Source organism: Columba livia, chromosome 2 (genome assembly GCF_036013475.1).
Source record: "Columba livia isolate bColLiv1 breed racing homer chromosome 2, bColLiv1.pat.W.v2, whole genome shotgun sequence".
Classification (NCBI taxonomy): domain Eukaryota; kingdom Metazoa; phylum Chordata; class Aves; order Columbiformes; family Columbidae; genus Columba; species Columba livia.
This window is the reverse complement of record NC_088603.1, coordinates 97632644-97653800: the sequence shown is the minus strand read 5'-3', so window position 1 is coordinate 97653800 and position 21157 is coordinate 97632644. Positions and strand designations below refer to the sequence as shown.

The 21157-nt window shown below is 36.7% G+C and overlaps 1 protein-coding gene across 2 annotated transcripts in view; it reads right to left on the bottom strand.

The window, feature by feature from the left end:
- GABBR2 (gamma-aminobutyric acid type B receptor subunit 2) overlaps window positions 1-21157 on the bottom strand; it is a 490476-nt gene that overhangs the window by 138482 nt on the left and 330837 nt on the right. For both annotated transcript variants that reach the window (XM_065052923.1, XM_065052922.1), the window contains 2 exons: window positions 15104-15211; window positions 743-865 (listed from right to left, as the gene is read on the bottom strand). In XM_065052923.1, the coding sequence (XP_064908995.1) occupies window positions 743-865; window positions 15104-15211 (231 nt within the window). The remainder of the gene's footprint in view (window positions 1-742; window positions 866-15103; window positions 15212-21157) is intronic.

The following is a 21157-nucleotide window of genomic DNA, read 5'->3' as shown; positions in this document are numbered from 1 at the left end:
TTGGAGAACAGAGCAACAATTCTGGATTGTCCTCGTATTATCTAGTTCTCAGATATCACCAGTTTCCATGTTGGAGGTAATAAACTCTCAAACACTGCTAATCTGCATACAGATAGAGTTTTTTTCTAGTTCTGTATTGTTACTGCCATGTTTCTTGCTGTCAGTTTGTCTAGAAACCTACCAGAATGCTGGAAAATTTCTACAAGAGACAGTAAGCTATTACCTCCACCCTGTCAAAATCTCTGGCATGACCTTTCTGGGAATGACATTAAAATAGGAACCATCAGTATGTGTGTATGCACATGCTATTACTGAAAACAAATATAGCAGTAGGTAACATTATTCCTGAACATCTCCACAAAGAATGCAGTCTAAGCAGTGACCTCTCCTGCATTTATCTTGAATATGCTCTTGCTGAAATCTGCTAATGGGTTTTGATAATCTATTATTTATTGCAACACACTGCTAGAGAGTCTTAGCAGAGGACTCTCCTCTGTTTACAACACTTTCATCTAAAATCTCTCACAAGTGACACAAACGTGGCACCTTCAACTACAGATACAATTTCTTTTGGTTGCAGTAATTTCATTTCTATGTGCTTTTAAAATCCAGAACCTTTCTTCCTCCCAAATACACAGCTTGATCTGCTTTCATATAACCTGGTGCACCTTTATCTTGGTCTTACAGAAAGCTCTAGATACTGATATGCAGCCAGAAGTACTACTTGGGCTTGAGGACATACCTCCATGTTATACTTTTCCACTGTCCTTCTCAAAGGATCCACAACCTGCCAGCAAATCAAGATGCAAAGATCAATCAGTAGCATCCCTCCAACTATCACCAGTAGCTTCTGGTCTTTAATGATCTGGAGAGACAAAAAAAAAAGGAAAAAAAAAGGGAAGAGATTCCCATGAGCCATAGACAGATCCCTGTACAGCTTTATTCCTATATAGGGAGAAAAACATAGGTTGCTAATAAAAAGGTTTTTTAACAATGAACAAAGAAAACTTTCAGAAATATAAAAAGTTGAAAGCAAGAAGAAACAAAATTATTTTAGTTAGTTTCATGTTTATTAGAAGTACCTAAAGTGCATTTTGACTTCTAAAAGGAAACTGGGAGGACTCTTAAATATTAATATTGAAGTCCAGGTCTAACATTAACTCCTGGAAAATGAAAAAATATATTCTAGCATGCCACAACTGTGTTGCTGTATGCAAATGTGGAAAAATGTTCATTGCTGTATGGGGATATAGTGTAAGATTTGGCGAGGAGATTAGTTAAGTGTAAATACGCTCAAGTGACTTGCACCTGTCTGTAGAAAAAGCACATACATCATACTAATTGTTTTACTGACCTTGTGTGCTTGATGAGTAGAACCTCTGTGTTAGATAACACAGGCCTGTGAGAAACTCTAGGCACCTTATCACCATGTCTGAGATTCCTGCTTTGTTGTGAGAAAGAGCGGGAGGCTGCCCCTGCCTGAAGCCTTGAAATACAGGCGAGCTCAGCAGGCCCCGCCATCTTCCAGCCGGGATGAACTGACCAGAACCTGCGTCCCCACCTGTGTCACCTCTGCCTGGGAGCTCAGGTGTGGCTTCGGAGATCCCCCAGTACAGAGGTAACTAAAATAAAACTTGCTCTTTGCAGTGCATTCGTGGCCTCTGGCTCTTCTTGCAACGTGCCTGTGTATGTGTACACAATTGCATCTTGCAGAGCAGCAGGAGTCAAGAAGGAATTTAGTTTTCACTAAGATTTACGGTGTTCACTTTTTCATAACCTTCTTGGATGTGGAAAACACATTTGCAGTGTATTAAAAGCTAAGTTAATTTTTGAGGCGTTTTGTGTGTCTGTTTAACATTTGCCTCTGTTACCCAGGGAGCAGAAAGGGACAACGGATTTTTTCTATATTGCTGAAGTTAGAGGCTTTTATGCACATGCAACTTAAAACATGTTTTTAATTTTGTATGAATTTTAGGTTAAAAAAAAAGTTAGATTTGCTAATGAAAAGAACAGTCCAAACCATCTATTACAGTTTCATATAACTGCATGCAATCTCTATATTATTTCTACTGTTACACAGACAGCAACACAGAAATAAATACACTGCAAACACATTATTTCAGTTGCAAAGTTGTAAACATGTTCAAGTATCAGGCTTCAATTAACTTTATGTCAGTCTTCTTGTGCCTATGTTTATGTTTTTTTAAATTCATATATACCTCTATTATGAATGAACACTCGCCCAATATTCAAAAGATATTACCAAATTGCTTTAACATGGACAAAACCACAGATTTTTCCCTAGTTTCGATTCTCAGAAACAGTTGTTTTAATCCAAATGAAATATTCAAAAATATTAAGCCCGAGCAGCTTAATAAAGTTGTGATTATTTCGTTGCAATTTGATAAACTTGTTAGGATTTTGAAAATGCATTACAAAGCCAGAAGTGTCAGCTAATCTTAATACAGGCAAGGCTGGTACTCCTGCCTAGAATAAATCGTATTTGCATTGAATTCCTATTAAGCTTAAAGAAATGATAAAAATGAATACAATTTGAAATCATGTAAGAGGAACATTTCTGCAATATTGTGCACCACTCTCAGCTAGGCTGCTGGTTTATTTTATATTATAAATCATTCGGAGTAAACTAAGTATAGAACTACGGCCAGAAATCAGAATGACTTAAAGGACTTGATGCATTATTTTCATTTCCTGAGACTAGTTATTTAAATCTGTGCAACTCCCATCATCATAAAGGACCAGAAAATGATGAAAATGATGAAAAGGTGTCTTGGTGGGAGGTGCAGAGGGAATTGTTGCAATGTGTTTCCTCATTAGGCCAAAAGGAAAGCAGATATTAAGCAGAGATTCTCAGACACAGCTTGGTCCCTTGCCTTCTTTAGGAAAACAGAACTATGCCTAACCTTTTAGTCATTTACCAAGTTACAGTCAAAGCTGAAAAAGGACTGTTAATTACTGAGGTTGCTCTTTGTAGAAAAAAACCCATGCATTTTTAATCTCTTTTTGAATGCCTCTAAACATGACTTGGGTGAAACACACCAAGTGCAGCTCCTAGTATGAGTAGAGACATAGGAGAGAAAAACATGGGGAATCAAATCCAAAGAGAAGAAATTTAGACACCTCAAGCCAAATTATTTTTTCTCCCTCTTAAGTGACTAGGCAATTTCTTTTACTAGCATATTTTGGTTGATCTTTCTTTTTAACTGATGAGATTTATTTTATTGAAGTTGGCTGTTTAAGCATTATGTGTCTAGCCTCTCTCAGCAGCCAGTGGGCAGAGACAGAAACCTTCAAAGGACAAATCATCCCACCTATCTTGGGTACAATTTAGGATCAGAGAAGTTAATGTTCTAAAATGTGTCCTTCCCTCCTGCCCTATCCCCCCATGAGGGTGTGAAGACAATTAACTTAAGTAAAAAACATGCATTTGAGAAACTTAAAGCTACGTGAAAAGAATCTGTTGGAAATGTTTACTCTACTGAACCCTAAAATTTCCTTGTAAAAAACACCAAAAACATCAGTAATGATGCCCTACCTTTCTAATGAAAATAGTGAACATTTTACCTGGGACAAATAAACAGGAGACAATTAGCCACTGTATTCCAAATTTATACGGACTATATTGATATTGAAAGGAGGGTTGTATTAGATGCAGATTTACCAACACCTAGTAAATATTAATCAAGGTGCTACAGCAACGTCAAAAGCAAAAGAGTGAAAGGATATTATTAAAAGCAATAATACTGATAAACCACTAACTGACAGGGTCAAAAGCAAGCTCATTTTAACACTTCATATGCAGGATCATGTTGCTAACTGCCCTTCCTTGCACTACTGCAGGTCAACATCCGTATTTTAGTTCACATATAAGCTTGGTAACCTTTTCTTTTGGGCAGGCAATTACTAGAACAAATGAAAGCAGAAATCCAGTGAACAGCGTAGCTCTTCCTTAGACACCTCTTGGCGCATTTTTTCCTGCGTTACATTGCGAATGGCCCTTTTCTTCACAGAAGGGGAGAGGTGGAAAACAGCAGCTGTCACTGGCAGCAGGTATTATTCATCCCTTACTCCTGCCAGACAGAGGAAGGCAAGCAAAAGCAAGCCCATAAGATGACCCGAGGAAGGGATATGCACTGCTGCAATGAGCTCTGTAAAACACAGAGCTACTGATGCTGCGTGCAGCGTGAGCAGGTTAAACCAGGGCTCCTGAAGCTGCCTCGCACACCCATTGTGACCCTGCTGGGGTCTGTCCTTGGCAACACAGCAGCAACACAGCTCGGAAGCAGAACTCTTCACCAAGGCACAAGCCTTTCCAAATGAGATGCTGAGATCCAATGAGTTTTCTGTCAGGTATTAGCAGTTTGTCCTAACATAAGTCTGCTCTGAGAAACACTGTTCGTGTATCAGCAGCAGCAATTCCAGAAGGCTTGCTGATCCATCCCCCTCCACCTGCGGGAAGCCCAGCTTTCCCTCTTTCCAGCCATCACTCCCACCCACCCGCACTCCTCAAGTTCAGTACGTTCACTCCCTGGGAAACACCAGATGCACTGAAGGAGTCTTGACTCAGATCTTGTGAATCCAACAATTTCTCGGTCTGACAAAAGAAAGTCATGAGCAACTGAAGCTCCTTAAAATCAAATATATAATTCTTTCAGAGAAAGATTTTTATTTTTTCCCTTTTACATCCTCCTTCTAGCACACGGTAAATCAGCCTTGGGAGAAATGCACAGTAGCTAATAAAATCATTTCTGTGAGCGTTCCTGACTCCTTGCTGAAGCCAAGCTCTCATACAGCAGCATCTGTGAGTAATATTTTCTACCATCTGCGACTGGATAGGTGAATCTGTCTCATCCTGGCAGATCTGCCCACTGTTATAAATGCCATTGCTACCAGTCTGGACTATATATCTGGATATGAAACTGTCTGTCCTCAAAACAAATCCACTCAGAACAGAAACTGGTAGGGCATTTTCTTCTCAGCAACATCACTGTGTAAGAAAATAATTTTTTTTTTTTCTGAAAACATGTGACCCTGAAGACAAGTTCAATATCAAAATCCTTATCTTCCACAGACCTTGTGGTCTGATCATAGGAGATATAAACTCTTTCTAAAGCTCTGGGATGAAGAATATTCTCATGAAACTCTTAAGGATTTTCTGGAACAATCACAGGCTGTACTACCTGCCACAACAACTTCAACTGTCCATTTGGTTACTATTTCACACATGGTTTTGTTTTGTTTTCCATTTGCTTCTAATGCACATCCACTGTGCCCTGCAGAGCCCTATTCTCAACCAGTTTATGGGATCACCTGGCAATTTAGCAAACAACAGTAATTAAACATTAGGCTTGCTTTTTGTAGTTAGGGCTAAGGCAAACTTTTTGTTATTTCTTACCTTATTAGAAACCAACTCTGAAAATGTATATGATATGGACATTAAAGCTGAACTCTGTTCTTAACCAAGCACAAGGGTCTTATGTATGACCTAATCTCTTCTCCAGGGTGCAACATTAGCTTTGTATTCTCTGAGTTCCACAAACAGCTTTCCAGCATGGATTGAATAGTTTGCTTCCTCCTGTGTCTTTTTGAGAGTTATTTTCTTATCTATTAGCTAAATCTTGGTGGTGTTTTTCTTTGTTGTTGGTTGGTTGGTTTGGTTTGGGTTTGGTTTGTTTGTGTTTTGGCTTGGTTTTAGTTCACTGAATTCATAGAAGCACAGTAAGGCTGGGAGTATTTTTGTACCCATTTATAGATTCTGAGATAAATATATATTTCATTTTTTTCCTTGAAAATTTAGATTTTTTCTGTTTAAGATGGCAATTCTTATTGATTCTCTTATGTATAGTTTTTTTTCAGCTGTCCCTTCCCCAGACTTCTGGGATGGAATCTGTAGAGAGAAACTCTCTTCAAGGGATCCCTCTGTGAAGCTTCCTAGACCTTATTACCTTAAATGAATAACACTGACAGCAATTATTGAAGCCCTCAGAAAGCTGAAACTCAATGTTCTTCTCACCAGTACATACAGAAATGATGCTAATAGGAGTCCTCCCTCTGAACTGGAGGGGAAAGAAAAAAAATGTGGGGGAAAAAATGATAAAGTCTGCATAGCTGACCATAAAACTAGTCCTAAACTTGCCTTCAGTATATTCTCTCCATTGCATAAACTACCCTTTTATTTCTCCCACTATGATTAACTGGGAAACAACTTAGGGTTGATCCTCTATATTTAGTGGGGTAGTAGAGGTGGGATGGTGCCATGAGGATGATGATGCAGAGTCAGATGTACATAGGTGAACTTTGCCATACATGGGCCAAGGGTGATATTTATCTTTGATTTATTAAAGTCATTAATATTTTAGAGGACTATTCTGTAACACATTCTTTATTTCTATTGTGTAATGGCATGCAAAAAAAGGACTATTGAAAACACATTATGCACTTGTTCCCAATAACTCCACAATGTTTTTTCAACAGCTATTATGAGCATTTCCTATAATAGGTTTTATGATTAGTATTGGGAACACTTTTCACACTGCAATTACATTAGTTTTAATGAGTGGAAGCCAACATTTTAAAAAGCATGTTTTGTAGTAGCAAGCTTTTTAGACCAGTAAGTCACTTCCAGTAAAAAGCTAAGCTTAAGACATTTTACCCTCTTAGAGGTACTTTGATGAAAGATTTGTATATCTACTTATAAATTAAAAAAATAAATCTGTCTATTGTGAGGATCTACTGTGACCTGTGCAGTCTGAGAACTTGATTTTTGCTGCTTTCCAGGATAATGAAGTGTGTGGTTCTATTCAAAACAATGGGCAATTGCATACAACCAGAAAGTTTGGGTTTGAGAATTAAATAGCTACAGTCACTAGCCTGCTGAAGAACACATTTTGGAGCATGTCCTCTTTGCTGACTCATGCTCAGAATAATTGTAGAGCATCTTTGGGCAGACTCACCCTCTCAGTTACTACACTGCAAATGCGGATGTGTTGAATCTACACCTTGTCGCCAGGAGAAGCTATCCATTTAGAAACACCTTTCCCCTTTTCCAAGTCATACAAAAGACAGGTAGAACATCCTAGGGGAATGCTCCCTAGGGGGAGCAGAAGATAGAAATTTTACAGAGGTTAGAGAAGGGGCGGGAGCAGCAACAGCTTAAAGAAATTATAAAATTGCTCATCTTTGAAAGCCTGAGCCTCAATCATGGCTACAATGCACTGGAGAATTGGAGAGATGATTGTTTTACTCACATTGCTAATTCAGCCTTAGGGAGCACACAGAGTGATATAACATGGCTAGTTTCACAAAACTCTCTTAAAAGGCCAGAAATGAAAAACACAGCAGTCTTAAAAACTAAAATAGCTCTAAAGAACTCAAGCTTGACAGTGTTAGAACCAACCATTCTGGCTGTACAATGTTTTGGAGAACAGTCTTAGGAATGGACCTCAGCATCGTGTTAGCTTCTGCACTCTACTATAAGTAAAGCTCATAAGTATACTGCCTTGAGCTGGTTATTCCATCAACAAAGAAGGTCACATTCACCTTTGAGAGAAATGCATCTGCTGAGTCCGTGATTGCACGGGCCATAAGAGTGGAGAAATTTTTACTAGGGATGTGAATTTTCATCTGTAGCACTAAAAGGGATCCCAAAATGCGCACAAAGGATTTGAATGATCTGGAAGAAATGTTCTGATTTTGTTTGAGATAACACTAAAATATCTAGACTTTAATATTTTCTTTAATGAACAATTCTGTGGGAAAGCACACCACATTGTTACCAAATAGCTGGAGACATCAATGCACTTGATTGCATTTACAATCTAATTTCAAGCTATTCAGGAATAAATTGCCTCATACTATATAGCGACATGTTCTTTATTTCTCTGTCATCCATTAGTCTCATAATACATAGAAATTATGGTTGTTTATGAGCAGTTACGTTTCACACAGAGTTCTCATTGTTTCCGTTGCTACCAAGGTTTAGCCTTATCACACTGTACCATCCAGAAATTTACATACGTAAATGACTTCAAAAGCAGATTTTTCTCCTAGATGTACAGTTCATTAGCTCAACTTCTTTCTGTGACAGGAGCTTGAGATTTAGCTCCCTGATCCATATTTATATGAATGTAAATTTTAGAAATGTGATTCCTATTGTTCCCTGGCTGGCATTTTGGGTGATCAGCTCTTACAAAAACCCAAGACGCTTATTTTACATCTAAATATGGGTTCTAGAATTACACAGACTATTTTTGAAGCTTTGGACTTAAAATTTATAGCTATTTGGGGAAAAAAGTAATAAAATAATTTGGTTTCTACTTATATTGCTTTAGGAAGTACTATATCTGTGTGTTAATAACCCATTAATCTATACCTGAAAAATTTACACTGCACTGTAAGTATCATGGATTACTTGGTCCAGTGATAAATACTCATAATGAAATACAATAAATCCCAAACATAAGCAAATTTCACACTGCTGTCTTCTTTCTTACTGTCAAAGACTGAACAATAAAGCTGAACGTTTCTTTAGGTATCCATATGCTGGCTCATTTTCAGCAGATGGCCCCTAATAGACTGTTGTGCTGTTGGTATGGTTACCCAAAGCAAATTTTTGGATCCTGACAAATCTCCTTTTCAGACTTAGGATCTCATATATACTAAGTGAAATATGGAGAATTCAGCATATAGTTCTTTGTTATACACACAAAAAGCACTAGCTAGATTGAAAAAAAAAGTCTTGGAAATGGATAAATATTTACAGTCTGAACCCTGACCTGAGAAAATATTTTATAGTAGCAGTTACAGAAATAAATAATTAGGTAATATGATCTACATTTATGTTAATACAGAAAGAACTACACCTATAAATGCATTTAAGTGAGTAAATAAGATGTGGCCTGTGAAGCCATGATCCAAAACATTTGTCAATATTATACAGAAGACTTTGCTTCATCCATTTTAAAATTATTAAGATCACAAGTATATTTTTAAAAACCTCTTTAGGACTTTTGTGAGAAAGACTGTAGATTATAGTAGATTCTAAATTTCATAAGTGACTTGAAAAACCTACAGAAAAGTTGAGGTTGCACTCATCCTATAAACTTCCTTGCAGAGGTTTTCAAATGAGGCATGGGGACAGCAATGAACAGAGACAAGTTGTGCGAGGAGAAGGCAGCAGCACATTTTTATTTATATTTTATTATTATTATTATTATTATTATTATTATTATTATTATTATTATTATTATTATTATTATTATTATTATTATTATTATTATTATTATTATATTTTCCCCAACAGGACACACAGGCAGCTGTTGCCCACCCCAACTGGGGGGGTCAGGACCAGGCGCAGCTCAGAGCAACCCACTGCCCCACTCCCCAGAAAGAGCATGGATGGTCTCTTACTCTTCCCAGTCTTCAGTGCACCACAGTTTATAGACCATTAAGTATATGAATTAGGGAGCTAGGGTGGCCAAATTCGGATTAAAAAATGGAGTGGCAAGGCAACGAACTAAAAAGTTTGAGAATTCCTGCTCTGCTTCACTCAGGGAATAAACTTGTTACTTAAAAACAAGTGCTATCTTTTTTTCTGAAAACTGTGCTCAGAAAGTTTTCTAAAGCATAACAAATAATTCTGGCAATTAATTTTTTTTCTTCATGTTAGCACTTAGCTGTCTTACACATGAGACTACCTTTCTCTAAACTCCTACTGCCTTTTTGTCATGCATTTTTTTCTGGTTTAAGTGAAAAATACTGAAACAGAAACTACCTCTTTTAACATAAAGTGCTATTGCATGCCTAGAGCAGACTCACTGTGTCTGTCATGACACTGGCGTTCTGTAGAAAACTATGGCTGCACTGGTGTCCTAATAATGCACATGGGGGAACAAATGTACATTGTAGAGATCCCAGCAAGCTGTAGGTTTTCAATTATTGACTTTTTAGCCACAACATAAGCCTTTTAACATTTTCATGAGCCCATTCTTTTCAAAGAAAATGGAAAGAAAGAGAACTCAATTTTAGAGAGAGCTGCATGTATCAGCAAAAGGAACATTTAGATCTTTGCACACCTCATCAGCTTGAGCTAAAACAGTAACTAGAAGCTGTCATGAGTTGTAAAACAGCATAACAGTTAGACAAGGCACATATATTACCTGTAGGTTTTACAGATACATAGTAATAGAAAAAAGAACAGCGATACACTAAAATCCTGTGTTTGGTTTTTATGCTCTGCCCATGCTTCTGTGCCACCATTCCAACCACTCCTAATTTCGACTTTTTCTTGACTCTTACTCCTTTTTCACTCCCATGTTCCTTTCCCAGACCACGTCCCTACTTTTCAGGCCTGCCAGACTACCTCTACATTTCAATCTTAATCTTATTTTAAACCAGATCTAGTCACTCAACTGGAGTTTGCCACTTGAATCTCAAACTTGGACTCTGTATTTCCCCACATTCAGCTTTCTTCACCACTTCTTACATCCCTCCCTGCCCTATTCAACTCTTTGCTGGCTCTCAATATTATTTTAAACTCCCAAGGAATTCTTATCCAAATTCAGTCTCCCTTCTCAACTCCTTCTTCCCGTTTGTTATCTCAAGCTTTTCACTATGATTTTTGTCTGGAGAGGCTCCCATTCCTTCTGAAGCCCTTAGAAACTAACCCAGTTTCTCACTCTCAGCCTCTTCCCTGCTGCCTACCTCTCAGCCTCCCAAATTTTCAGAAGTCTTTTAAGAATTTAGTAGGCTGAATATAAGAAAACGAGTTTGCCAGGCTGCAGCCTAAGAGGCATAGCTAAGTCTGGTAAGTCATTTTTCTCTGTTGTGGTTGGTTGTAGGTTTCTAACCTTGTGATAGTACCAGTATCTTTTCTCAATACTTCTTAAGCTCTTTAACCCTTTCTCATCTGTGAAAACTCTACAGCCACACAGTAAACTTAGAACAGAGAAAATTTTATGAAATATCATCAATGAGTAGAATGATGTTGGTAAAATAATAGCAGCAGAAGTCTTAAGAAAAGATGCTGTTATACATCTCTTCTGCAATTATTTCTGTATTTACCTTGTAACAACATTGTCAACATAAAGACATATGCCACCAGAAGCCTACGGTGGTAGTAATAACTGAGTACACTGACAATATTTTCAGTGAAAGTTAAACATAAACCATCCCTCTCCTGATGTCACAGTTACAGGATTAAGTACAAACGGACCGAGCCAGATTGTACTGTTATGGGTAAGACAAGTCTATCATAGTGACGTCAACCAAGAAGTATCGTACTTTCAAATATGAACTGCAACAAGCAACATTGTGACCCAAATCATCATGATTTATTGTATTCACCCACAGACAGTCAAATACTTGTCTTTGTAGGAGCAGAATATATAAAGTTTATGGAGGCTTTAAAAAACACTGCTTTAAATTTGTTACTGTTCTGGTACTTGTCAAAAGTGAATGGTCCTTATTTTGGCATACTGGAGTTGCGCAGGAGCAGTCACTATACAGGACTGCTTTAATGTCCTCTAAAATCTAATACAGTGCAGCTCCCATTAAAAAGGACAGCTTCCCAATCTTCTACATTTCATCAGAAGGGCTTGCTTCTTCAAATGGTTCAGCTAACTAAAGCTTCCCTGGGACACCACCTGCTCTCCTGCCACATTCTTCACTGCCTCCTCTCATCCCCTGCCAGTCCTCCTCTGGTAGCCAGAGAAACATAAAAGCAGGCCTCACCTCTCACAAAGCAGAAGATATCCTACTGCCCAAACCAACAATAAGGAGATGTATCAAAACCGGATTTGCACCTCAATTACATGTGTTCCAGTTGTTTTTAATACTAATTCTATTCTACTTTCCATTATCTCCACTAACCTCTTTAAAACTCAAAAATAATTTATTTCTCCCTATGGATTTTCTAATTTCCATTTGACAAAAATTGATTCCCTTGCACCCCTCTGTTTCAGATCCAGCTAAAATTAATGCATGTTTAATTTGTTTCCTTTGAGCCCTATCAAGATCAAAGATCGTAACGGATCTTGCAAAATTTGTCAGTTAGCACTCTGATAGCAGGAGGAGCGTATCATGAATGTTATTGCTTATTTTTTCCAATAACAAAGGACTACATATATAAATGGGTGAAAATAAGAGAATTGTGAGAGGTTTGTAAACTAAAGTTAACAAAAATCTTCACATAATTCAAGACATCCTACATAATTTAGTTCCATTCCTCACTGCACTAAAATGGGGCTATATCGTACTGTTGTTTAAAAACCTATACGTTTTCTCACAAGGAGAGAGAAATCCACTCATCTTTTCACAAAGATATGTTGTACAATTAAGATAGGTATCCAGTAACATTTTGGATGAAGGTAAAGAGATTGACTCATTCTGTTCTCTCCCTTACTTAATACCCAATTCCGTCAAATGAATGTACCAATATTTTTCACTGTTTGGAAAATATCCAGGATGGGAGGCAAAAGTGATATACATAAATGTCAGTTTTTACTGTCATATGCAGGTGGAAACTGAAGCGTCCACAGATGAACAGAATCCACAGTACTTAAATAATCTTGGAACTTTCTTCTCGTATTGAAATGTCAGTCTGCTCTGTCATGACACAGCTAATTCGAAAAACATTAATGTTCTTTTTCTTGTAGCACTACCTTTGCTTATTTGTTACTTTAGGTATTGTTTGTGAAAATTTCTACTGTCTGTGCTTCCATAGATGCAAAATGCTTTGTCTGTAAACTACATCTACTGAAAATGGAAATGTTGTTCTATAAAGACATAAGTAAAGAAGGCCACATTTTTCAGCTTTTCAATCAACTCTTAAAAAGAATTTTATCCGCCTGGGCAAATCAAAGGAGAAAATGTATACTTAGTAAACATTTATCATGGATAGCTAATTTGTTTTGCTTTAAGAAAACTGTTGTCTTCTATGATTCATGCTTATGCTCAGGAATGGGATATCCAAATAAAGCAAACCAAGATAATTCTGTGCAACAGCCATCCTTTAAAGTTTACAGAGCAAAATGCATTATTTACTCAATTCCAGAATATTGAATAAGGTGCCCTAATAGCCTTGACATTTCCAGTATCATGTAGAGTGGAGCATCTCATTGGTCAGCATCCAGATGTCTCAAAGTTTATTGCCATTATACTGGTCAGTGTCTTTTTAACTGATCTTAAACCATTTTTAACATCCAGCTGTGAATAAGCAATTGCAATTTGCAGTTGTTGATGGGCCTGTTGGAGAACAGACACTACATAGAATTTGAGGATTATGTTTAATTAATAGACTATGAAATTTCATATTGAGGAGCAACTCGAAGCCATAAAATTAAATGTTTTCTAAAAAACAATAAGGCAAATACCTAGTGGCAGTCCGTTAAAGTACTTGTTAATTTCTATTTGGAATAGCTTGTATTGCAGAAATGATAAACTTCTCAAGATAATAAAGTTTATTAAGTAAATACTTTCATGTATTACACTAGTGTCACCTTGTGTAACTTCATTAATTTGCAAAGTTTTGTACCATTACAGCTGAAAACACCTTTGCAATATAAAACTTAATTTTTCAGGAAGGCAAAACACTGTCTTTGAGTAAAAAGTCTGTAATATAGTAAGTCTAAGATCCTTGAAAAATATTTACTGGATTCTGGCAGCATAAACTGATACATCACAGTGGGCTCTTTGCACAGGTGCAGAAAGGGTGGTCTCCACTTCCCTCCATCCAGAACGTCCCATTTCCGGTAGAGAAATTTCTCATAATTTTACTTGATTTTAAGAGATCTGTTATTCAGCATTCATTATTTTTTTTTTTTTACATGTAATGATGTTTGCGATTTAATTAACAAATATTTAAGCAAACCTGACATGGCTGAAAAGTAGAGGGAAGGACTATGTGGCTGTAATGTTAAGGTGCCAGAGTTCTAGGTCCAGTTCCAGCCATAGCACGTATTTCCTTCATAACCTAAGACAAAAGTCCTCTCAGAAACCAAGTCAACTCTGCCTATCTAAAGCCGAAATCTTTTTTAGGGATAGGTATACCATGTGATGGCAGCAGTTCCCTACATGTTGCAACTGTAGAAACAATAACATAGTTAAAAAAACAAAACCAACCAACTATTCAAAACAAAACAAACAAACAACCCACAACCAACCAACCAACCACTCTCCCCACTCGCCCCACCATACAAACAAACAAAACCCCCCAAACAAACAATCAAATAAAATCCACAAAAAACCCCCAGCTCTTCCATGAACCCACATAGAGGGAAAAAAACAGAGGAATCTGGTGAAGGTTTGGAATATTGTTCTACATACTTGGGGTGTAAATTATTCCACCACTTCTTAGAATAAACCTATTCAGCTGCATATAGAAACTGCATTTGGCACTGCTTCTCACTCTATAAAATTTATTTTTTTCTCTTTCATGCACATTTCTCTTATTTTTTTTCCATCAAAATTATTTCCATTCACCAGTTTTCCCATTATAAAATAAAAACCATCTGATTAAAAGCACTCTTGTGAAAAGAAGCTCCAATTGTTATACTACTCCTAAGCTGAGCCTAATTGTTTACAGAAAATGTTCTGTACCAAAAATGCCAGAGACGACCACTGTGGTTCAATTCCAATCAGTCTTGGGGTAAGCTTATGCAATTTCAGTCCAAATTAGAAATAGAAACCTGTATAAGCAGCACTGCCTCTTGCTTCCTCCTACCAACACATCAGAAACTTGTCTGTAATACCTGTAGCCAAAATAGACACATACAGGGAACATTTCGTAACAGCTGTGAATCTACCAGAAAGAGACTTCTGGATGCTGAAACAACACAATAAATAAGTGTGAGGATCCAAATACACTTCTACAGCTTTCTCCACTATGTCTCATTAAAAAGAGTGAAGGGCTGTTGCTCGATTCCAACTCTCAGAGACTGAAAATGAGACCGAGAAAGCCCCTATATTGAACCATTTAAGATCTTTCAACAGAGTCAACTCAAGTATGGTCATTGAGGAAAGGTAGCAAAACAGTTAGAAAATTATATTAACAGAGCAACAAAAAAAATAGTTTACTTCCCCTCACCTTTTTCTTCATTTTTACATTTTTGAAAATTGCATGAACTCTCCACGTTTTTGCAAACATTGCTCCAAATGCAGTTGTGTATCCCACTATAAGAATCCATGTTCGAACCTAAAAATATATATATATAAAAAAAAAGACAAAGCCATTTAATTTTAAGTAGACAATGTGGATATAATAATTTCACCCAATTTTTTTCTCAAGATCTTGAGAAAAAATATTCAAAGAACTTCACAAAAATGTTGACATTTCAGAATTGTCTCATTCATTGCTTTCTTGCCTTTTTTTCTCTTCCCTCCATCCCCTCTCCAAGTACAATAGATCTGGATGCTGAATTAACAGTCTTTTCCATATATAAATACACAACACAGTTACAATATTGTGCATTTTTTTCACTTTTATTTTGTTCTGTGCAGGCAGAGGAAGGAACTAGTGGAGGAAAACAAGAGACTGAGACTACAAAAACTACCCAAGGAACTAATATTAACAGCAACATTTTGAACAAAAATTAACAAAGAATTAACATTACTCAGACTAATTAAGAGGAAATTGTACTACTTGAGGTATGCATCACTTAGTGCAGACCCTGAGCATTCTGGAAAGATAAGAAAAAATGACATTAAAATTATCATATAGGGAAAAATGGCAAGACAAGAACATAGCCTTGGTGGGCAGGCCTTGGGGACAAAAACTGAATCAAAGATAATACACACAATATGGGTCTATGAAAATGCAGATGTTTCCCCTTGTGAGGAAGCTGTAGACCTTGAGGAGATCTCCCCTTAGCCTCCTCCAGGCTGAACAGACCAAGTGATTTTAACTGCTCTTCATACTGCTTCCCCTCCAAACTCTTCAGGGTCTAAGAGGGCATACGCCCCAAACCAGGTAACACTGTGGGACACACACTTGAATTGTGCAAGTGTGAACTTGGAGGTTGCTGTCTCACTGGCGAGGGTATTACCAGGTAGGGAACCCAGATCTCCTTAGAGGACGGGTGTGTACAGGGAAACCTGCAGCCCCAGAAGAAAGGCTGTGCTGGTAACCCCCGTGTCTTGTGAGCGGGAGGTGTCTCCATCAAATTTGGCACGTGCGTTTATTAGAAAATACTGCAATTATGTGTAGAAAACCATTTAGATATTTGTATATATATATTAACATATTATTAGCATCTAATATTGTGGGTTTTCTGTTGCATTGCTGACACTGAACACTGAACATTGGTGTTCACTGATTGCTGGTTAACCTTGACAATAATAAAACCAGTAAACCAACTGCAATTAGATTCAAACCACTTTGTGACATTCTTGAATGTAGTAATGAAAAAGAGACCCGTAACAAAAAAAAAAAAAAAAAAAAAGAAAGAAAGAAAGAATAGATATTTAAGTCAGCAAAGTATTATTTTTAACTTATATACTTTATATATTTGCAAGTCTTTGATCGTTATCCATTACCATACATTATGCTAATAACTTCAGTAAAACCACAGTTAGATCAATTCTGAGTGATTTGAAAAATACATTTCATATCAACATGTTCATATTAGCCAGTTATTTCTTTTTTTGACTTCACATCAATTAGGCTGTGATAACCACACTTAGCATTCAATCTTTCTGCTGCTATTAATAAGTATTCAGCTCTTTTGTGTACCATTTAGTGATATATTTGGCAAACAGATACATGGTATTTCCATGTCTCTAATAAGACTCTGTTTTGTTCTCAATGAAACAGTAATTGGCTCTTGGGAACAGTAATAAATTCAATTATACTCATAATATGTTGGTAACCAGATATTCAGAAAAAATGTTATTTCTAGCACGTTTGGGTCAAAAAGTTTTATGTATTCCTGATCTGGATTGTGCAAATTAAAATAACATAACTATTTGCTATAGTGGAAGCATTCTAGCTTAAACATAGATTTTGCCAAAATGAGATTGCTGTTGCTAAGAATGAGATAGTAAGTTTCAGATGAAAATAAATTTTTAATTTTGAAGAAAATGACCTCAAATTTGTCTGCTATAATTCATTAATGCAGCCAGCAAAATGAAAAATTTAGAAAACGGGAAAAGCCTCTGAAATTCATATATCTGCCCATTCATATTCTTAAATGTATTATACCTCCAAATGCCACTGATTTGAAAGAACATGATAAAAATAACACTGATAATTGGAGAACATGACCATGATGTTACACAATAAATTATTAATTCTTCCATGTTGGAAGTTTTTAATGATGAGTTTTGACAGAAGAAGCTGAGGAAGATCATCCTCCCCCCGGTACCCACCAAACAAACAGGAAAGGACCCTCCTTAGAAGATGGGAAACTTGTGTTCACATCCCTACTCCAAACTAGACACAAAACCTGAAAACACTCCTACGCTCCTATAGAAGGATAATTTGCAAAAATAGCTACAGCTTACCTTTTTCCTAAAAGGTTAGGTCATTAGGAAATTCTTCAAGTCTTCACTGAATTTTAGGATATATCTTAAACTATCTGCTTATATTTTTTGGTTACTTCTTTTTTTGAATAAGCTATTTTGACTAATAGCATATCTCCTACAACCTTTTTGTTTTCTTTCATTGAAAGACAATTCACAAGTGTTAAAGGAGATAATATTGTTTGGTACACACCAATCAATGCAGATGTTAAAATGCAGTTTCTTAGTTCTCTTTTATTTCTACTTCCTACACTATTTTGGTTTAGGGTCTATTTTTGAAATTACTATATAGGCACCCATTATTTGAATTTGTGCTTTTTATAAACTACTAAATTACTTGATAGAAGCTTTTACAGGTGCATTTCATGTGACAACTGAAAAAGCTATATATCCTTTATTTGGTGGACAATGCAGTTGATGACCACCAAACACTGAAAGTGTCTCCACAAAGAAACAGACAATTCTGGGTCATTTTCCAGACTTGGAACAGATATGATTTTTATTTAAAACAAACAACCCCCCACCTTTGTCAAATATTAATGTAAATAAATGTTCTAAGGTATTTAAACAAATGTTGCAAGGTTCAGCTAAAGAGTCACTGCATTTATGAAAAAGATTCTCCTTACATCTGGTAGTTCGACGTCCCTTTGCAACAAAAACCCTTTGTGTTAAACCTATCCATAAGGTGCTAAGGATCTTCTATTTTTTTAATTAAGACTATTCTTCTATCATGTAATAAGCACTGATAGATGAACAGCCTTATATAAAGTTATTTCCATCTGAATCAAAGTTCCTCTCAACCTTGAATTTTGGCTGGCTAACCTATGTATTGAATGCTGCTATTTGATATCTTCTTCTACATAAAATTATAAAATAAGGTTATCTTGGAAAATGGACTGAATCAATGAATGGCAGAAAGTTTCACTTTTATAGAAGTTTCATCATTTTTCCATATTTGACCACCATTGCTTATGCATTCAGAAGACCCCAAAGTCATCAATTGATGATGAATGCCTGGAAAGGTCTTGAGCTCGTGAAAGCAATAACAAAAATTTCAAATGCAGTGGATCAGGAATATGATGTATTTTACTCTTCTGTTAAGTTGAAAGAAAAAAAAATATTAACAACCATCTGAATACACTGGACATTTACATTTTTGAGTTGCAGCTTTAAATTTGCTATACTAATCCAGTTTGGCCATATCAAGCAAACAACATGAAGACTTGGAAGGAAGAATAAAGAAAACCAAGTATCAGCACAAGGAACTCTGAGTTGCATAAAAGCTATAAACTTGTCACCTCTCCAGGTGACTTGTTATTTTTTCAATACCAGTTATTTGAATAGGATAGTGAAACAGCCTTATTCTTTAAAATATTTTTCTTCAGTTAGCAAAACATTTAGATGATGTTCTTGCAAAGGAATCACTCACATTTAAGATTCCTGAAAAAACATAATTTTTACCTTCCCAAGACCTTAACTTAATGGTGTCATTTTAAATAAAAGCTTTCAAATATTTCTTTCGCAGGACTTGACACTCCAGACACTCTGCAGTTTAGCTGATGATACCTAGACTGATTCATTTCGGGAATATAAATAATTATCTAATTAATTTTGCACATGCACTGACTTGGAAGCTGTGGTGCCCACAGGGCTAGGCTGCAGCTGAACATTAGTGCTGAGCAGCTTGGTGGCATCTTAGTATTAGACTACGACACTTAAAAGTGATAAGCCCCAGAATAAACCATGCTGTGGGTTTAGCCCTGGAGAGAACAATTATCTTTGAATAGACAATTCTGTTGATTTCTGTGGACTACTCATGAGTTGAAAATTAAGTACCTTATATTTTTCTTGGCAAACTGGGGATATAAACAATAATTAGGATGAACAAAAGTGTGTCATGTCAACAATTTTTCGCTGGGGCTTCATCCTACTTCTATTAACGATGGCAAAATCCCCAGTGCTGGTCCGAAGGAAAGAGTTCATCCATTGGAATTATACTTTTCTTATTTATGTCAAATGTTTTCTGACATATGTTTATGACTTTTAACTCATTCTTTAGAATCTGTGTTGCACCGGCACAGTTCTTGTAAACGTAAGTGGCAATAACATTAGAAAACTGAAACATGCTGTTTTCACATAAATTTAGTACAGTGGTTTTTCACATGCTGTGAGATCTCCTGTAGCGATTTCTTAATATATTTCTGACCATGGGTAGTGTAAGAAAATTGCTTCTGACTCTATAAGGGGGCTTTAAAATCTGGCTGTTGTCCCACTGAAGGAGAGACAAAATGTTTTAAAAATATCACCTTAACAAATGTCTGGCAAGGCTGTGGTGTATTTGCTTCAGTATATGAAATAATTTTGTTTCAAGAATCTATTCAGCCTTGCAACTTTTGTCTCTACTTTTTTTTTTCTTTCTTTCTTTCTTTCTTTCTTTTCTCCAAGAAAATGTCATTTACTAAAATAGAAGCTGATCAGGCTTATGTTAAACTCAGTAACAGAATTGCCTTTGAATTAAATAGGATTGAGATCAGTCTCAGACTGAACGACAGTGAGGACAATTATGGAAGTGATTATATAGAAAAGGGAGATTAAAATTAACAGCTAAACAATTAAGAAGGAAATAAACTAAAGAATACACGCAGAATGAAAAAGGCCAGACTAAAAATACAAACAAAGGCTATAGTTTCCAGAGACAAAGAAATGGATTAGAGGTCCAAATCCTTTCATAGTTCAGTATGAGCTGAGTGTCTATCTGTTGCTTTTTAAATTCCTGGTCACAATTAACAATTTGAGGAAAAGAGTTATGCAAATTTAGAGTCCAAAGGGGCAAAAAAAACCCCAAAGAAAACCCCAGCAATGCCTGAAGAGCATATATGAATAAGGAGCACATCACCAACTACTAATCAAATATCAAGGCTAGCAAAGGGTCTAGTCCAAGTGGCTCCTGCCCACAATATACCAAGACAGCCTCGGCTTCTAGGTAGCAGTTGCCCATATATTTTCCTTTTAGTCAGTTCTCCCAAAAACGGTTAAACAGAGAAAACTCGAAGTGACAAGAGAAGACAAAGCAGAAACAAATAAACAGACAGCAGGCAGAAGGTTGATACATCTGCTCCCTCTCCGTTTTACCATTAAAGGTAAGTCCTTCCTCCCAGAGCTGCTCTCAGCCAGGTCCACGACTTTAAGAGTTTTAGCAAATTTCTCAGCTTCCCACTTGCCCTGCAGACTGTCTCCATACCCAGGAACCTGTTCCATGATCTCTCATCCCTGGCTTTTCCTCCCTGCCCCTCACTGCAGTCTCTCAAGCTCTGTTAGATGTAGTTTTCAGGATACTTCCTCACTCTTACACCACCCTGTATTCCTCACCTTGCCTAGGTTCAGGGTTCCCCAAGAAAAAGTGCAATGTGGACCATGGAGTTCCAACTTGCCTAGCTGTTCTTTCAGTGGGGCAGACATAAGACTGTGAAAAATTAGTAAAAAGAAAAAAAATGCCTTTCACATTGTTGCAAAACACAGAGTCAGAAGTGTTCATGATCCATCATTAAGAATAATATCCGCTGGAAAAAAAAAACTAACTGCTTTTGAAGATCTGGATACATTTAAAGGTCACATTTTAAAG